Genomic DNA, 18954 nt, shown 5'->3' with positions numbered 1-18954 from the left:
AGGGTGGAAAAATGTATGGTAAGGCTTGAATGATTGTAAAACGTTGTAGAAGGTATTATAGAAGGAGCATTAGCTAAGGCAATGTGTTTTCTAAAGGTGAAATATGTCTCAGATGAAGTGATCATAGTCTGTGTGGTTATGGACAGTTATAAAAGGTTTATGAAAGCATTGTTTAACCTGTATTGTAAAAATACCTCTTAATTAATGTAATCATGGTAAAGGTGCAGAAGTAAAAAGCAATGTAAATTGATTTGATACGTTTTAGAAAGTATATGAAAATTAAGAGACAGACTTCTAAGTCAGTCATTGACCCCAAAACAGGAAAGGACCTGGTCATGCTCCTGAAGCAGATGGAGAACATGTGGCGGTTCTGGACTCTGAAGCAGTCGGTTCTGGCTGGAAATGGCCAGATGTACAGTGGACCTTTCAAGTGCTGTCATAGGGTTATGGACACAGCCCCGCGTGGTGTCAAGCACTGAGAGAAATGGCTGTTACTTCATGGTATGTGGTAATCATGTAAAATGAAAGTTGTACATGGGAACAAGAGGACTTTCTCCTCTAGGAAACTGCTTTTAAGAAGTCAGTAAGCAGGGAGGGGACCCTGACTTACCTGTGAGTTGATGTGGCCAGTACCAATATTGGCTTTGGTTGAGGTATGTGGCAAAAGCAACATTCTAAACAGATGCTGCTTGGGTTTTAGAAAAGCAACTCTGTCCAGCATACCACGCCCTGTTGCACATAAAGGGCTTAACCCAATAGTGTCTGGTCGCTCTGAAGACTGCCATCCTTGTCCGGGGGAGGGGGGTTGTGGTGCTCGAGAGCTGTGAACTGTAGTGGACCACCGTCTGTGGGGGGGAAAGATCTGCGGGATGCCTCCCAGCAGTTAAAACCCATGAAGCGGCAGAGTGGCCCACAGGAAGAGCAGACGTTGTGGCTACCAGACCTTGTGGGGCCTAGCCCAGCAGCGCCAGCTGCAGCCTGCTCACGCCAACACTGTGCGCCAATGGGGCAGTACCTCATGCGCTCTTGAGATATGGAAGAGGATATTGTTTGCTGAAGGAACAAGTAAAAGGCCCCTGCTCCAGTTGAAACGCTAATAGCATGCCCAGGACAAGCTAAAGGGCCAGCCACCCCACAGCGGGGCAGAGCCTGGTGGGCTGGAGAGCCCGTAGGAGGCTATCCAGGTGGGCTTCCCAGAAGAGGTGATCTGCTGTTACTTGGAGCATAAGTCCCAGAAAGCCAGGAGGGTTTGGAAGCCTTCCAAGCAGAGGGAATGGTCAGTGCACAGCTCTGGGGGGCCAGGCCCAGAAGGGGAAGTAATAATAAGGATCTGTTGTTGCCTGGGCCTCAGACTGTGCAAACTGGGACAAGGGACGTCAGCTGGCCGGGAGCTGGCCTATGCAGCTTGGCTGATGGGAAATCTTAGGCCCGTTGAATGTTACTGACGGAAATTCAGAGGATTTAGAAGGGGAAAAGGTATGGTATGGGCAAGTCATTTACGGCAGGTAGTGAAGGTGCTGCAGCCTCATAGGTGTGGTCAGTCCCACTGAGCGCTGCGCTGATGAGCGGGTGAGATGGAAAGTTTGTTGTATGAATGTTCCCACAATAAAAAGAAGAACAGGCAACTAAGGAGACAAAGACATCAAAGGCAAGGCATGACCCTGGGCAAGATCTAACAAGGGAGCAGAGAAGCCTCGAAAGGACACTATTGGGCATCTAGAGAATCGGCATAGAGACTGTAAGCTTTATATTAAGGTGGAATTTCTTGAGTTTGGTAACTGCACCGAAGGCGATTGCTTAGGTGAATATCCTGGTAAATGTACATGATATTGTTGTAGCACACAACAGGTCACCAGAAAATAGAGAATGGAAAGCTGAGGGTTAGTCTCTGCAGAATCGGTTAAAAGGCTGTTGGTAAATCTTTGGAAATGGGTGGAAATGGTGAGAGCACATCATGGTGTTTGTTACTAGCAGAGCTATTATGTGGATATGACAGTGGTTGAAAGGGAAAGTCTGGACACATCTATTACTAGAAGGAAAATTAACAACTGTAACATGGGGTTAGTGAAACCTTGTGAGATGTGAATGTGGGTGATATTGCATGTACCAAATGACCTTGCTTTGTGGAGCCTTCTGTTGATGCTGTGGACTTGGGGTACACTGTATTCATGCCTAACTCTTACATACTGTGGAAGATTTAAAGGGCAAAGTGAACGGCAGAAAGAGCACTGGGGCGGAGTGTGGGGTAAGGGACGGTGCAGCGCCCTTCCGGGAACCCGAGGCGCTGGGAGGAGGACGGGCTGTGCCGGCATCCGCGTGACCTCATACACGGGGTTTGGATGTGAGCATCGAAGGGAGACCTGAGAGCGATCAGGAGGTCTGGTCATGGTAACTAGGAACCCTTGTGCCCTGCTGTTGGTAACCTTATAAAAGCTGACCTTGTGGGTGGAACAGGGGGCGGAGCAGGGGGGAGCATCCCCTAGCCCGTCTCCACCAGGTCCTGGAAGTAGGCCGAGCAGCCTGCCCCCCTCCACCAGGTCCTGGAAGTAGGCCGAGCAGCCTGCCCCCCTCCACCAGGTCCTGGAAGTAGGCGGAGCAGCCTGCCCCCCTCCACCAGGTCCTGGAAGTAGGATGAGCTGCCCTGCCCCCCTCCACCAGGTCCTGGAAGTAGGATGAGCACCCAGCCCGCCTCCACCAGGTCCTGGAAGTAGGCTGAGCAGCCCTGCCTGCCTCCACCAGGTCCTGGAAGTAGGATGAGCACCCTGCCCCCCTCCACCAGGTCCTGGAAGTAGGCCGAGCAGCCCTGCCCGCCTCCACCAGGTCCTGGAAGTAGGCCGAGCAGCCCTGCCCGCCTCCACCAGGTCCTGGAAGTAGGCTGAGCAGCCCAGCCCGCCTCCACCAGGTCCTGGAAGTAGGATGAGCACCCTGCCTGCCTCCACCAGGTCCTGGAAGTAGGATGAGCACCCTGCCTGCCTCCACCAGGTCCTGGAAGTAGGATGAGCACCCTGCCCGCCTCCACCAGGTCCTGGAAGTAGGCCGAGCAGCCCTGCCTGCCTCCACCAGGTCCTGGAAGTAGGCCGAGCAGCCCTGCCCGCCTCCACCAGGTCCTGGAAGTAGGCTGAGCAGCCCTGCCTGCCTCCACCAGGTCCTGGAAGTAGGCCGAGCACCCTGCCGGCCTCCACCAGGTCCTGCAAGTAGGCTGAGCAGCCCTGCCTGCATCCACCAGGTCCTGGAAGTAGGATGAGCACAGCAGCCTGCCTCCACCAGGTCCTGGAAGTAGGCTGAGCAGCCCTGCCCGCCTCCACTGGGGTCTGGCTGCGAGTAATAAAGGTTTGACCATCCCTGGGCTCCGTGTGGCTTCTCTGGAATATCAAATTGGTTGGTCGGGCTTAGCCACCTGCCTCACACTTGGCGTAGCTGGCAGGTGAGGGTCTCGACCTGTTACCCACCCTCCCCGCAGGTGAGGGGAAGGACATGCTGGGCTGGAGGACAGGCCTCCTGGCTCCAGCCAGGATGTCACTGACCTAAGGATAGAATTCAAGGGCTCCTGTGCACATCAGCTCCCGATGCAAAGAACCTGAAATCTGTTGGCTCTTAAAAGGGTATTTATTTGGGGTAAAAGCTTACAGTCACACGCCCCTAAGGAGCCCATCTCAAGCTTCCCTCTCGCCAAGTCGGCTGCCATGTGGAAGGAAAAGGGTGGTGGGGGCTGCCTGGCCTCTGCTCCGCTGGCCTCCTCCTCCTGAGCCCCGTGGCCAGCTCTTCCTGACCTCAGCCGCGGTGGCTCAGGGCCTCCCCCCTCAGTCTCCCGCTGCCTCCAAACCTCAGCCCTAAGCTCTCAGCAAAATGGTTCATCTCTCCAGGGCGTCAGCTGTGCGAGCCGCCTTCTTTCAGCCACACGGCAGGATAAAAAGTGACAGAGCTCTCTCTTCCTGTGTGTCTGTCTGTCTGAGTTGGTTTGTTTCAGACCCAGAAGGGCTTGAAGGCCCAGCCGGAGTCACGCCCACTGACAGTCAAATCAAAGCCTAATCTCACATGTAATCTAATCAAAGTCACTCAGCTGGACTTAATGCAATCAAAGTGTAGCACACCCCGGGGAATTGTTTAGTTGACAAACGTACTCTTTCCCTTTCTGAGATTCAAAAAATAATCTCGAACTGCCACACTGTGTGAGGGCTGTGCTCTTGGAGCACGTCCCTAAAAGTCTCGAAAGCTACAGGTCTTGGTACTCCATTTAGAGGACTTTGATAAAAGATTTGCCGCTGATTTTGAACAGGACAGGAGCAAACGGGAGGCTCCTCTGAGGGACTCAGAAGTGTTTCTGCAGAGGGCCTTGTCCTCCTGCCCCTTCTGGACCCTGAGCTGCCCTGAGCACAAGCTGGGGCAAGTACACAGAAAATATGTCCTGGTGAAACTAGTAAAACAAAGATAAAGAAAAAACACTCGGGCCTCCAGGCAAAACACCAAGGCACTTGGGAAGGAAAGAACATCAGGTAGGCTCCAGACTTTATTATCCCCGTGTAACAGCAAGACAAAAAGGAGTGACATTTTCAAGGAAAATTTATTAAGAAGCCATGAGCCCAGAATTTATGTATAGACAACAGACAAGGCTACGGAAAAAAGGACATGAAACGTGCAGGAACTCCACATGGTCCACGCACGGGATGAGACTGAAAAAGCGAGTGCCTCGCAAACTACCGAAAGGATGGATCTTGAGCACGTGACATTATTCGCTGCAGATGCAAGACTGTAAGAAGTGTGGGTATAAACTCGGACGGGCAGGAAGGGAATGGTTTGTGTTCTGACAGAGGAGAAATGACAAGGTTCAAAGACTGGAGGAGAAAGAAGAGAGAAAAGGGTGAAGTGGATTCAGCTACTGCTGCCACAGGTGACAGTGAGAGAAAATCGTTTACTTGAAGGACTAAGAAAAGGCTGCCCAAGGACATTACGGCCATGCTCTTGGTGTAAAGTAATGAAGGGCCCGAAAATAATATAAGTTGTCCAAAATTTCAACAAGAATTCAAAGACCATTAGTGAAATAAACTCAGTAAATATTATGTAACATGCAGAGCTGAGGCCAAACATCATTCATGACAACAAACATAAATGGGCTTGATTTACCTGCTTAAAAACACCATTTTCAGATTGGAAAGCAAAGCATTATCTAACTCTATTGATATTTAGGAAAAAAGAGAAAGCCTGAAACTAAGGAGACAGAAAGATGGAAATGAACAGCAGGGGCAGGACAGGGCCCAAACTAGAAGCGGTGCACCTGCCCAGAGGCCATTCTGATGGGCGCTGGCAGGACAAGGGGCTCAGGGAGGCTGGAGGCGAGGGGGGCTGGCCAGGACCTGCCCCTCCACCTGCACCCCTGCAGCCCCTGGGGAGGGTGGGCCTGCCCCTCCCAGCTCTGGCTCCGCCCCTTCCCCTCCCAGGCCCCGCCCTGCACCCGCAGGGCCCTGGTTCCCACCTGAGCTGCCCCAGGGGTCAGGAGCCAGGACCAGCTGTCAGAGGCCAGAGTGGCCCTGAGCAGGGACCCCGTCCTGCCCCTCCCCACCTTGGAGGAGATGGCCCAGGCCTAGCCCACGACCCTCTGGGGGTTAAAACCCGGACCTGCGTCTGCACGTCTGTCCTGCCCCAGGCAAATCTGCACAAACGTGTGCCGAGACCTGCCAACGTGTCCATCCGTCCACTTACCTGTGTGTCCGTGAACCCATCTCCCTATCGTCATCACCACCACCCACCACCCATGTAGGACCTGCCAACGTGTCCATCTGTCCGCTTATCTGTGTGTCCGTGAACCCATCTCCCTATTGTCATCACCACCACCCACCACCCACGTACGAGCTGTGTGCCCGCCCGTCCCTCCGTCCCTCCACCATTCCCTGTCAAGCCCCCAGCATCCTGCACCTGCAGCCAGGAGTCTACACCTCTGAGCGCACCTGAGCGAGCAGCCCCGGGACCCTGTTCACCCGACAACCACGACTGTGCCCTCCCGCCCGCCCCCAGGCCCGGCTCCCAGGAGGGGTGTCAGGAGAGCGCGAGTGGTTGGCGTCAGGAAAGGAAAGAAACGGTCTCACAGCTGTTTCCAATGGGTCACTGGGACCAGGAGGGAGGAGCACTGGGGCTGGGAAGGGGCAGGTGCAGGCCCCTCACAACAGCCGGCAGGACCACTGGTCCTGTGGGGGTGGCTGTCCCTCTCCAGGTCGGCTCCACACGGGGACGCGGGTCTGCCGCGGGGCCAGGCGCTTGGCGCACAATTGAAACCAGGCCCCGCCCTTGGCGGCCTGGCAGGCCTGCGCCGTGTCCAGGCAGGCGAAGCAGAACTCCACGTGGCAGCGGGAGCACAGCACGTACTTGCACTTGTCCTTGTGCTCGATGAGCAGCCCGCACGTCGGGCAGGCCCGGATGGAGGGGCAGCCTCGGATCTCGCTGCCAGGGAGGTCCTTGGTGCCGCAGGTGGCCAGGACGTGCAGGCTGGGGTCCCGGCAGCCCTCGTTGGCGCAGTGGTCCGAGGGCGTCCCCTGCCCCTTCCAGGCCCGCAGGCACTGCCAGCAGAACTCGGAGGGGCCCCCCAGCGAGGAGGAGCAGATGGTGCACAGCACCCGCAGGTGGGTCAGCTCCTTCCTCTCCACCAGGCTCTTGCACCTCGGGCACTGGGGGAGGGCGGGGGCTCAGAGCAGGCGGGGCCAGGGGCAGCGGGGAGGGGCAGGCACGGGGGTCCCCATGAGGGGACTAGGATCTGCACTGGGGCCCTGGCACTGACGTCCAGGCACTGGGCACCGCCCCCTGGCCTGCGTCCTGGGCACTGAAGCCGAGGCCCCCCGGGCAGGGCCCACACCCACCTCTTTAATGTCACAGTAGCGTCTGACCGCAGACAGGGCGAGTTTCCGCTCAAAGTCCCGCTGCTCAGCAGCCCCCAGCGCGGCGCTGCGGCGCACCTCCGGGTAGGGCCACTCGGCCCCGCACTTGGCCCCATTGACGTCAGCAGGGCAGTAGAAACTGAAGCAGCCCTTAAGGGGGAAAGGCGGGCACATCGTGGGCTCTGTCCAGATCTGAGGCCAGGACTGGCCGCAGCCCTTGCAGCCTGGACTCCTGGTGCCTCCCCCCGCTTTGGCAGTGCCGCCCCTACCTGGTCGATGAGGCTGCGGCACCAGGCTGTCAGGCTCCCAGGGTCCACAGCGTGCCCACAGCTCATCTGCACCCTCTGGGTCCCGTCATACTCGTCCCCTGTAGGAGGAGGGGCCTCAGGGTGGGGCAGGATCGGGTGCCCACGGCCGGGCTGCGCTGGGTCTGGGGGCTCCCACAGGACACGCGGCTTTGGGGGCGAGCTGGGCACAGAGGGCACACCCACCTCTCTCTCCCAACCTCAGGAGCCCAGAAACAGGGTTCCGTGGGGCCTGCCGGAGGCCTTCAGCTGGGGCTGCCACCCCAAGGGCTCCAAAGACCCCCACCTGTGCTACCTGTTATCTCATCTTTGCTCTTCACGAACTTGAGCGGGGGCTCGGCCTCCTCCCCCTTAGAGAGGCTCATTGTGGGGCGCCGGCTCCCTGGCCTCAGGGCTCCTTTCCTGCAGGGGACAGTGATGGGGAGCTGAGGGGGCAGGCAGGGGGTTCCTCCCTGTCCCAGGAGGCACGAGGCCCCGCCCCCCACCTCCCTGCGGCCCCGCCCCCTCTTCTGACCCTTTTTGTGGATAAGGGGGAGCACTGCCCATATAGGGGGATTTGGGCACCACGCACCCCCTTCACAGCCCCTGCACCCCAGCAGCTCTGGGGCGTCCCTGGCCCTCTGTCCCCTGCCCCGTGGCCAAGCTGAGGCCGAGAGCCCGCGTGGTGGAGCTGGGGTCCCCCCGGCTCCCTCCAGCCCCCGCCGGCTCTGCAGGGGTCCCCAGCAGGGTCCTCGGTTCCCTCCCCCTCCCGCTGCTGCTGACCTGGCAACGGCCCGCGGCCCGGAGCTTCCGTCTCCCCCCTTGTCAAGTGGGTCAGGGTCGGGGTGACGCGGACCCCGCTATGGGCGCAGCGGTGCGGGGCGCCAGGCGGGGGACCAGCGCGGTCCAGGGGGCTCCGGGGCGAGGAACGGGGGCCCCGCGCTGGCGCCGTCCGCGGCACCGTCCGTTCTCCCGCGGGCTTCCCTGGATTGCGCGGGGACGGCCGCTGGGCGCCTCAGGCTTCTGGGGAGTCGCCAGCCGGGGCCTGGCCTTTCTTATGTGTGGGCGGTGGGAGGGGGCGCGGGTGGGGGCGGCAGGCCCCTGCTCAGACTCCCCGCCCCACCCAGGTCCTTGCACACGGCCCCGCGGGCAGGAAGTTCTCGGAAAAGTCCCGCAAAGGAAACAAAACTGAAACTGGTTAGCCAGGCGCTGTACCCACCCCCTGGTCACCTAGAGGGGGCGGGTGGGACCAGGACACGCCTGTCCGCCCTTATGCAGAGCCACCAGCACTGGCCCCTGCTGGCTGGTCCCGCCCCCTTCCCTCCTCCCCTGGGCTGGGCCTGGACCCTGCCCTCCTCCAGCTGGCTGAGCTGGCAGGCCTGGGCCCGGAGCCCCTCACCCCACTTGGGAGGGGACAGGCCCCTCCTCTGACCGTGAAAGTGCAGGTCGGGCTGCAGAAGGGGGGGGCTGTTGCGGAGCCCCCAGAGCTGGGCCTCTTAGGCTCTGCAAGGAGGGCCCTGCGCTGGGGACAGGGCCCCAGAGCGCACATGGGGCGCCCCCACCCCGTCTTCATACCTGGAAGGATCCTCTCTACCCTGAACCTGGTTCCCAATGGGGCAGGAGGCGCTGGAACCCCGCCCAGGGTGTCTGGGTCCTGACAGGCCCTGGGCTCCATGCGGGAGGCCGGGTGCAGCCCCCCAGGAAGGAGGCGTAGAGCCTGGGGGCCAGCAGGCGCCGCCCCCACCTGTCCTCAGCCTCCAGGACATGTCCCTGCCCACCCACGGGACTACAGCCTGGCCATTGTGCCCCCCAGGAAACCATGCCTCTTCCCTCCCTTGCTCCCACCAGACACCCCCCCATGCCCCTGCTGGCTCCCCCTGCTCAGGCAGCCCCCGGGCGCCTGAGGCCTGCAGCGCCCCCTCCCCCAGTGCCTGTGGCCATAACCTGCTGCCAAGCAGTCTGCCCAGGCCCAGGGTCTCCTGTTCAAGCAGCTCATGCTGGGTGGGGTGGGGTCCTCGTGCAGCGCTGGGGTGAAGAGGAGGTGGTCAGGACACATACACCTGGGGGGGTATTGGGTCGCCCTGTCCAGGGTGGCCTGGCTGGCGCTTAGGCTGGGGGTCCTGCAGGGCCTTCTGGGCCACAGACGCACATCTCCAGGCAGGAGGGGCCGGGCAGGGCCTGGGGCTGGGCCTCCTGCCTGGCACAGTGGAGCACCCAGGGGCAGGTGGCAGCGCTCCTGCTTCCAGTCAGCCCCAGGGGCAGCGTCTGGAGAGGGAATCAAGCAAACCCAAGGCCAGGGGCAGCACTGGGCGCCAGGTCTTGGTTAACTGAGAGTTCTTATAATGACCAAACAAGTACATATATACAGAAATGCATATTTATATATATTTAAGCACCTAAGTTTATCATAAATGTACTGACAAAAGGATGGGTAGCACATTTTGCCAACTAAAATAATACATACAATACCCTTCATTGGGAATTCCCGATAACCAATTGATTCTCGCAGAATCCTTGCTTCTTTCCCAGCTCTGGAGTCTGTAGGCAACCCCAGATGCAGGTCAACATCAGACCGCAGAGAAGGCGAGGAGAAGAGCTGGCTCCGCAGAGCGGTGGCTCCATCCTGGAGGAACGACTGTGGTTCCGTGGCTGGCTTTCTTTTCACTAAGGTGGTTGCTCTGAACTTGACCCACTCATGAAGGAAGTCAGTTGCCTGAGCCACTTCCCGGATTAGATGACAGTCGTGAAGACTGGGAGCCTATTTCTTCGGTTCCTCTGGTCCTGTTCACGCTGTAAGAGCTGCGCACCTGTGCGGGGGTTCAGAGCTATTTGTGCCCTGGAGGGGCAGGTGCTCCCACTCACTCCATCCCGTGGGAGGGACCCCCTGTGGGCAGTTGGATGAGTCCACTTCAGTGAGGTGTGGCCCTCGTCCATCAGAGCAGGTCTTCTCCAGTACTGGAGCCCTTTGTTTTATTTATTTTATTTATTTTTTCGCTTTTTTCGGTTTTGCTCTTTTATTCATTTATTATTTTTTCTTTGCTATTGGGTCCTTTACTAGCAGAAGAAAACACTGGTGTGGAGAGAAGCCACAGGAAGAAGAAACTGGAGGTCAAGGGTCCCTGAGCAGGCAAGGCCAGGAGGCCACCACGTGCCCTGCCCGTGACACGGGACCAGGCCAAGGAGCGCCGGCCGCCAGCTCAGGCAGGTGCTCCGGGAGCAGGCGCTGCCCTCACGACACTCGGGCTGGACTTCCTCTTGCCACAGATCTGCGAGCTGTTTAAGCTTCCACCCTTCAAGCCCACCCAAGGCACAGCATTTACACTTAAATAACCAAGTTAACCAAAGCCTCATGATACATTTTTATTTTTATTCTGCCTTATTAGCTTTTCTCCATCACTCCCTGACCTCTAGACAATGAACAAAACAATAAAGCAAGGTCTCAGAGGAGCCTGTTGGGATTCCCAGCTTCCGACTTGATGCCCGGAACACGGCACTGGGAAGAGACGGACGGGCAGGGAGGCACTTCCAGCACGCGGACGCGGGAGCGCCGTCACCCCCGAGCAGAGGCCGCAGGGAGAGGCAGGGGCCACCGGGGGGGGCGAGTGGGGGGCACGTCCACCTGGCCTCTGACGTGCGGCCTTGGACTGTACGGCTGAGCTTCCTCGTGTAACAGCAGTTGTCTCTACCTGTCCACGGAGTTCCTGCACATTGAGCTGAGCTTCCCGGGTGGGTGTGGGGCCACTCAGCCTTCCCTGGGGGCCGGTAGGTTCCGTCCTCTGTGCCCTACACCCAGGTGGCCACCTGTGCAGGTGCAGGTGCAGGTGCGGTGCTGGCCGGGCAGGGCTCCAGCTGCTCCTGTTCCTGCCCGAGCCCGGCTGGGGGTCCCCTGGGTGCTCTAGCCCAGTGGGGGTCGGCTCCAGGGTTCATGTTCGGGCTGAAGAGATACAGTGAGGAGGACGCCAGTGTATGTCCACAGGGCAGAGTGGAGGAGCCACACGGCCAGCAAGGGTCCTAGAGGGAGGGGACACTCGCGGGTGGTGGGCCCAGCAGATCGTATGTCCACAGAGGACACTCCCAGCCCCAGTGCTCCTCTCCGGCGTGAGCTCCACCTCTACACCCGCACTTTAGTTCTAAATCTGGCACCAACCACCGCCCCCACCCCCCACCCCCAAGGGCAGAGCTGCAGTCTGGGTCACTTGAACACACTCGGCTTTTAGGGTTTTCTCTAGCCCGAAACGCTGTCCTTGTGGCCATAGGAAGGTTTGTCCTGGATTCCCCCCACCTGTGCCAGGGCTCACCGGGGCTGGGGTGACCGTGGCTCCCCTAGAACCTGAAGAGTGGGGCGCAGCAGGTGCCCGGGGCGCGGTCTGCAGTTTCAGCACGTGGGAGACGTTGGCGGTCGCCTGGGCTTTGTGGAACTTTCCCTTTTTGAAGGTGAACTCGCTGACTTGCAGCACCAGGATCTTGGGGAGCCGCAGGAAGCGCTGCTCCTAGCGGGCGAGGCGGGTCAGGGGGGCACCCCACGGGCCTGGCAGCTCGGGACCCTCCTCTGCTCCACCTCCCGGCCGCCTGCCCTGTCTGGGCCAACGCTGGCCAGTGCCCTTCCGGGAAGGCCGCAGACCCGAGTGACAGGCAGTGGGGGTCCACTCGGTTCTCAGGGGCCTGGAGAGGGAGCCCCAGAGCAGGCGGGGGCTGCGCAGGGCTCCCCAGGAAGCTGCCGGGGCAGCCCGGCCCCCGCTGAGCGTCTAGCGGGAGGTGGGGCTGGTGAGAGGCGAGATGGGGGGACGGAGGAGAGGGGCACCCCGTCACCCCCAGGGAGGCTTCAGGGCAGTGGACACGAACAGGGTGCACGGAGAGGACCAGTGGGGGGAGCTGAACGACTAGGAGGCTGGGGGTCGGGGTTCTGCCCCTGCGATGGACCCTCTGGCCGCCCTCCAGCTGGGACCAAGGCTGACGCCACCACCAGAAGCACGTTCACCCGAGGACCGAGAGGCACCGCCTTCGGGGAAGACCAGTGGAGTGGTTTGGCTTTGTTTAGGAACTCCAAAAACAGATCCTGGATTATGTTTGTCAACTGTTCTGTTCCCCTGGGCATGGGCCCCTTTGGCTGTCAAGTTCAGAGCTTTCACTTCTACTCGATTAAATTCAAACTCGGGCTTTGACTGGGTCAAATCAATGGGACGTCGTGTGCTAGCCCCTTGGTGGGTGGACACTCAGAAAACCACACGACAGAGGAGAGAGTGTTTAGCTTTTGATGCGGAGCCCTGGCAGGTGAATGCACAGAAGAACACGGAGGAATAGGCCTGGTTCCATTACAGGGCAGTGGCCCTGGGAAAAGGAGAGCTTGATGGCCCACAGCTGCACCTGAGCCCCGAGAGGAGAGAGCGCGGCATTAAGTCAGCTATCGGTTGCCTCGAGGGAAGGTGATGCAGAACTTAACAGAGTCAAAGACACAGGGAGAGACAAGAGAGGGGGTAAAGATGGGACCAGGGGGCTCAACAGCTTCTGGACCTGAGAGCCTCCCCCTAGCTTCCCCACCGCATTTATTTTGAAAGCTAAGGAGCAGCTGTGGGCTACAGTGAGGTAATTTACAGTAACAGGAAGCAACTTAGAATATCTTGTACAATAACAAGAAGCGACAAATAGGTAAGCCAGTTTCCCATGACGAACGAGCCCCAGGGGTGACGAGCCTCATCCCAGCCTCCGGCTGAGACCAGAAGCTGGGACCACGGAGCGGGAGGAGAAGAGGAAGGCTGAACGTGCAGCCGTCTGGCTCCAACACGTGGCAACAGACTTTGGTAATAGACATAACTTACACTGTGTGGTCTTGTGACTCTAAGCTTCTGTCCCAAATAAATACCCTTGAAAAACACCAACAGATTTCTGGTGTTTTGCACAGGGCCCTTTGGCTGACTACCACAGCTTCTCTTTGAGCATGAACGTGCTGGCCCACCACCCCTGGCCTGACAGTCTAACGTCTCCTCTGTTCCCCTCTGTGCCTCCACAAAGAGCCACTTCGGGTGCACTTTACCATGGATATAACGTCTCCTTTCTGAGACAAAGTCCTGCTCTACGTCCTTAACGTCCTCTTAGACGTGTGGAGACCTCTAACCTCAACAGGCAATCTGACTGTAGATACAGTGTAGCAAAGGGCACCACCTGTCTTAGCTAGGGGGCCACAGCACAGGCTCCAGGGGTGCAGCTCTGATCTGGTGGACAGGGCACAGGTGACAGCCAGAGCCCTGAGCAGGCCCCTGGCCGCTCCCTCCAAGTGCAGGATCACCCGGCCCCTCCCCAAGGAGCAGGTCCCCTGGCCCCTCTCTGAAGGCCCACCCCCAGCACAAGCACTTGCTCGCAGCTTTCTGGTGGGCGGCCACACCTGGGGCTCATCTTTGCCTCAGAAAGACCCCCAAGTGGGAAACAGGACCCCAGTCTAGGAAGCAGCGCTGCACGCTCTCTCCCAGCTGGCACGGGTCTTTCCCCCAGGGGAGAGAAGGCAGGAAAGTGCCGCAGGAATAGAGTCCCTAAGGCTGGAGGGACCCCGGCCAGCGCCCTCAGGCTTCTGGAAGATTCCTGCCCTGAGCCTCTGTCCATAGCATGGGCATGAAGGGGGGGGCAGGCTCAGCTCAGCGGCTCCGGGACCCCGGGCGGGGTGCGGGTGGGGGTGGGGTGCTGCCCCCGCCCCCCCTTCCTCACCGCCTGGGGGCGCATCTCTGCGGGCTTCGGGCAGAGGGAGCTCGAGCTCATCCACGCGTGTCCCGACGTGCAGCCAGAGGGCAGAGGGGTCTAGCGCCCACCACGCCCAGGTCCGCAACCTGGCAAGGAAGTGCCAGACCCATGCCCACCAGGCCCAGAGGGGTGAGCAGCATCAGGGGGCGAGCACCGGCGCCCCCGTCCTGGGACCCGCGCGGGCGCCCCATCGCGGCAGCCCCGCGGCGTGGACCTCGCGGGGAGGGAAGCGAGCGAAGGGGCCTAGGCCCACCCGACCTGGGCGCCACGCCCCGCAGACGGGCGGGAAACTGAGGCTCAGACGGCGGGAACGGCTCTCCACGGGCGCGCGGGGCTGGGGGCTCCAGGCGAGCGTCCCCCTGCGCCCGGGTCCCCGCGGACCGAGACCCGGCTCTGGGGTCCCCGCAGCCCCGGCCCCTCGGAGCCTCCCGCAGCGCCTGGGGTGGGGGCGGGGCGCCGGCGGCTCCGCCCCGCGGGGGGGCGAGGTCGGGGTTGGCGGGGGAGGGGCGGCCCTGTGCGCTCCACTTTCACTTTTGATTCTCTGCTGGGGAACTTTCCAGAGAACTCCCGCCCGCGGGGTCGTGTGCAAGGACGGGGTGGGGTGGGGGCGGCCGGGAGGAAGGGGCTGCAGGCACCACAAGCCGCCCCCCCCCTTTCTGCCCTAAGCCCCGGGGCCCCCCCTGCTCGCCCCAATTCCCGTCCGCCTCCCGGGGGTGGCAGCTCCCCAGTTCAAAAACTGATTACAGAAAGTTCTCGGAGGTCTAATAAAATTTAATCAAGTTTTCTATTAACAGAGAACACAGCGGAGTAGCGCAACAGCCCCCACCCCAGCCCCCCTCTCCGGCCTCCAGGGGCCTGACCCCTGCCGCGCCCCGCCCCCGCAGGCCAGCGGCCAGGCCCCCGCGGCTCCTCCCGGGTAAGAAAGGGTTAAGCCCGGGGCCGCCCGAGCAGCGTCCGGAACCGCCTCGGGGAGGAAAAGACCCTGCGGAGTTCCTGGACGCGGCCCGGCCCCCGCGCTCCCCCCAGGGCCACCGGGCTGGGGTCGGCGCTGCCCGGGGGGTGCCCCCCTAGGGGCGCCGGAGCAGCCCGCGGTCGCGCTGATCCCCAGCCTGGCGCCCTGAACCTCTGCCTCCCCTAGCGGGGTCGGTGGTCGCCCTGACCCCGACCCATTTTGCGAGGGCAGAGCCTGAAAGCCCAGCTGCGCGCTCTCCTACTCGGTGGGACGAAGAGGCCACAGGGGCAGGGCCAGGCCCTGCTACAGGAGGGGGGGGGGCTGCCGTCTCCAAGGAGACTGTGAAGTGCGGGGGCGGGGCCGCGGGCGTGGGGCGGGGCGGAACCCCCTGCCTGCCCCCTCAGCTCCCCTTCACTGTCCCCTGCAGGAAAGGAGCCCTGAGGCCAGGATCCGGCGCCCCACAATGAGCCTCTCTAAGGGGGAGGAGGCCGAGCCCCCACTCAAGTTCGTGAAGAGCAAAGACGAGATAACAGGTAGCACCTGGCGGGGGCGGGGAGGGGCCAGGTGGGGCTCTTTGGAGCCAGGTCCTGGCGCCCCAGGAGGTCCAAGCCCCTCCAGTCACAGAAGGGTTCCGTGGGGAGGGACGGGCTGCTGAGAGCTCCCGGTGGTCACTGCAGACTTTCCAGAACTTGACCAGAGCAGGCCAAGGGGCAGGCAGAGCTGGGGTGGGGTGGAAGGTGGGGTCCCCGAGGTGGGGGCTGGAGGGACGGCCCTGGAGAGCCCCCTGTGTTTCCATCCGCATGTGGGGAGGGTCCCTCCAGGAGATCCTGGTGCCCTCTCGGGGCTGATGACAACCTGGGGTCCCCACCTTGGCAGTGCCCCCTGCCACCCACCTGAAGCTCAGAGCAGGGTGTCCGCACCTGAGCCCTGACCCCGCTTCCCCCACCTGCTCCTGCTCTGGAGGGTCCAGACATGGCAGAGACCACCTCCTTCCCCAAACCCAGCTGTGGAGCCGGAGCCCCCCTGGCCGGAGCCCACACTGTGACTGTGCCACCAACACCCAGGGCTCAGCTCGGCCCCCCAGAGCCCTTCCTGCTGCCCCTCCTGTCCCCCTCCAGACCCCGGAGTAGCTGCCCCACACTGCCGTGCCTCTGCCCTGCCCCCAGGCCAGGAGGGTCCCCCGACCCCCTACAGGCACCCCTGAGCTGACCTCCTGGGCCCTGCCTCTCCCCCTCACACGTTGTACCCCAGGAACACGGCCCCAGGTTTCGGGCCGACCTGCTGCTGCTCCTGCCCTTCCTGCTCCTCCTGCTGCACGGGGCGTCCTGCGACGGCGCCGCCGCCAACCCCGCCGGGGCCCTGCAGGACTTGCTCCTGGCCGAGGCGGCGCTGCCCGGCACGCTGCTGCGGCTCGCGGCCCAGGCGCTGGGCACGCAGGCCGCGGGCGCCCTGACCCGCCGCTGCTGGGCCTGGGGGCTCAGCGAGCTGCACGCGCTGCAGGCGCTCCTGGACCCCCACTGCAGCTCGGCGCTGCGCACGTCCGTGCCCCACGGCGCCCTCGTGGAAGGCGCGGGCGCCTGCGTCCTCCAGCTGGCCCACCTGCGCCTGCGGCACCGCCCTGCGGCCTGCAGGGTGCCGGCCCTGGCCCTGCTGGGCACCGCCGCGCTCCACGCAGGTGAGCGGGCCTCAGCCCACCCGCGCCGCGGGCCTGGGGCCGCCGGGGGAGGGGCCACCAGGGGGAAGGGGCCGCTGGTGGGGAGGGACCGCCTTGAGAAGCAACACCGGGGGAGGGGCCGCGGGGAGAGGGGCTGCCCAGAGGAGGGGCTGCCAAGAGGAGGGGCTGCAGGGGGGAGGGGCCGCCGGGGGGAGGGGCAGCCGGGGAGGGGCCGCCCGCAGGCTACGGCCGGTGCTTGGAGCTCGGCAGTCCCTGGGAGCGAGGGGCGGCTGGGGGCGCAGAGCGCCGCGGGAGGCTGAAGCCCCCGACAGGTCCCCCTCCAGGTGAGCGGCCCCACTCCCCGATCTTCTGCTTCTCCCAGGAGACCTACACCTGGGGAAGGCGGGCGGGGAGTTTCAGGACAGCCCCGCTCGGGTCCCGGGACCCCCAGACTCCACTCCCCTCTACCTCGAGTTCTTCCTGTGGTCCTTCCAAAGCCCCCCACCCCAGCCAGGCTCTGCTCGCCCCCACGTCACCCAGGAGAATAGCAGCGCCCCTCCTCTCCTGCGCCTCCTGCGACAGGACCCCACCCCAGGCTGAACCTCTTGGCCAGCGTTGATGGGTGCCCTGTGAACCTGGCCTCCGGCACCACCTCAGCCTCCGCCAGCGCCGCTGCTGCGCCTAGGACCCCCACACCCGCCTGTGGTCACCTGCCCGCAGTACCTGTGCTGGCCTCAGGCACATGCACCTGCCATCTGCCTTGATGACGGAGCGGCTTCCTATCTCGTGTGGAAGGACATAGACCAGGAGGAAGTTGGGGTCTCCCAGGGGCCTGCAGCAGACCCCCCCCCCCCCCGCCAAACAAAGAGGCGAGGCCCTTCTGTGCAGGGGGCCTGGCAGACCCTCCTTTGTGTGAGCGCCTCCTCTGCAGGGCTGCCCAGCTCGTGGGGTCCCTGCACACCCCCCACCCCCAGACCGGGGGCTGCACCGCACTCCCCCCACCCATTTACCAGACAGGCAGCACGGGCTTCCTGTCCCTCCTGTCCGAGGACCCGGGGGAGAGGGTGCCCATGCTGGGGGCAAAGCCCAGCCACAGCTGGAGGGGAAGGGAAGCCCGGGGTCCCGAGCCCCAGCGGCGCGGCATCTCCTTGAGCTTCACTGAGGCCGGGTCCCCGTGCCCTGGGCCCCAGGACGGCGTTAAGAAAACAGAGTCCCCCTCTGCTCCCTGCCCTTGGCCCGAGGCCACATCCACATGGGCGGGGGGGGGGGGGGTCCACACGAAGTGCTTGGGGGCTGCTTCGCATTTTGAAGGAGTTAGCTCTTTTTCCTTCTTTCTTCCTTAGAGCAGTTGTGGGTTTCCAGGACAGTGGTGCATAAAACACAGCATTCCCTGGCCCCCCCACTGCTCACGCCCTGTGTTCATGTGCGACAGTTGTGACAACTGGTGACACACAACTTTATAATCGTCCTGTAACTGCAGTCTAGGGTTTAACTCGGGGTTCAGGGAGCTAAGTCTGGACTTTCCCTTGGGCTGCGCGTGCCCGCTGACCTCGGAGGGGGGGGTGGGGTGCCCTGAGCCCTGCATTGAGTCCGACGCCCCTCTCCTGCAGGCATGGTCCTGGCCTCCTGCTCCACGAGGGCAACGTTCCCCGGCTGTTCCAGAGGAACCTGTTCTACAGCCAGAAGAGAAAGTACCGAACCCCCAGGGGGAAGCTGGCCCCCCAGCTGGGGAGCCCCAAATTCCCACTAAGGGACAGAGAAGCGGGGAGACTGGGCGGAGCTGGGACCCTGCTTCTCGGGAATTATTAAAATGATCTAAAGAGTTTAGAATCTCTTCCTTTGACAACTGCTACCACAAAGCAAAGCCAACATCCACAACTTAGAAGAAAAATGAAAATGCAAGGTTCTGTTTGATGAAAAAGAACACAATTTTCATATGATGTTTAGGATGAACGATGATTAATACAAAAGCGAGCTTGAATATTACTTTTCTTTCCTGTTGAGGATACAGTAATGAAATGCACAAACCAGTGTTTGGGATTTGATACAAACCATACAACCACTTTCCATTTCTTATAGAACCTCCACAGCTTACAGGAAATGTCAGGAAGCATTAAAATGCCATTGAGTAAGTTTACATTTAGAACTCACTGCACACACACAGACTGGTACAGTTAAACCGCTCAGAAATCTTGTTGCACAGGATCGCCCCCTACACTTGTACTAAAATGTACGTCTCAGACTAGCTGTAGGAATTTCTCGTCCGCACAGCCTGAGAAGCGCTGACCTGCTGGTAACCACGGCCCCAGCAGGAAGAGCCTTCTAGAAATGAGGAACTGTCAGCAGTGAGCGGCTCTCTTGCATTTGCCACGAGCGACTCACGCTGCTTTCAGTGACAGCAAAGGGAAAAGAAGTTGCCCAAGTGGAAACTGTGAGGAACCCGGAAGAGGCTTTGCAGGGGAGGGACAGCAG

General features: G+C 61.3%; 1 protein-coding gene across 1 annotated transcript; it reads right to left on the bottom strand.

Annotated features, from left to right (window-relative positions):
- Positions 1–5910: 5910 nt before the first annotated feature.
- On the bottom strand, positions 5911–8222 carry LOC101425585 (potential E3 ubiquitin-protein ligase ariadne-2-like). Its single transcript, XM_004484380.5, has 5 exons — positions 7931–8222; positions 7464–7570; positions 7133–7230; positions 6846–7013; positions 5911–6656 (listed from the first exon to the last, which is right to left on the bottom strand). The coding sequence occupies exons 2-5, from the start codon at positions 7531–7533 to the stop codon at positions 6153–6155; spliced, it is 840 nt and encodes a 279-aa protein (XP_004484437.2). The 5' UTR covers positions 7534–7570; positions 7931–8222; the 3' UTR covers positions 5911–6152.
- Positions 8223–18954: the final 10732 nt, after the last annotated feature.

Source organism: Dasypus novemcinctus, chromosome 7, assembly GCF_030445035.2.
Source record: "Dasypus novemcinctus isolate mDasNov1 chromosome 7, mDasNov1.1.hap2, whole genome shotgun sequence".
Lineage (NCBI taxonomy): Eukaryota > Metazoa > Chordata > Mammalia > Cingulata > Dasypodidae > Dasypus > Dasypus novemcinctus.
The sequence above is the reverse complement of the archived record's forward strand: the minus strand, read 5'-3'. Positions and strand labels throughout refer to the sequence as shown.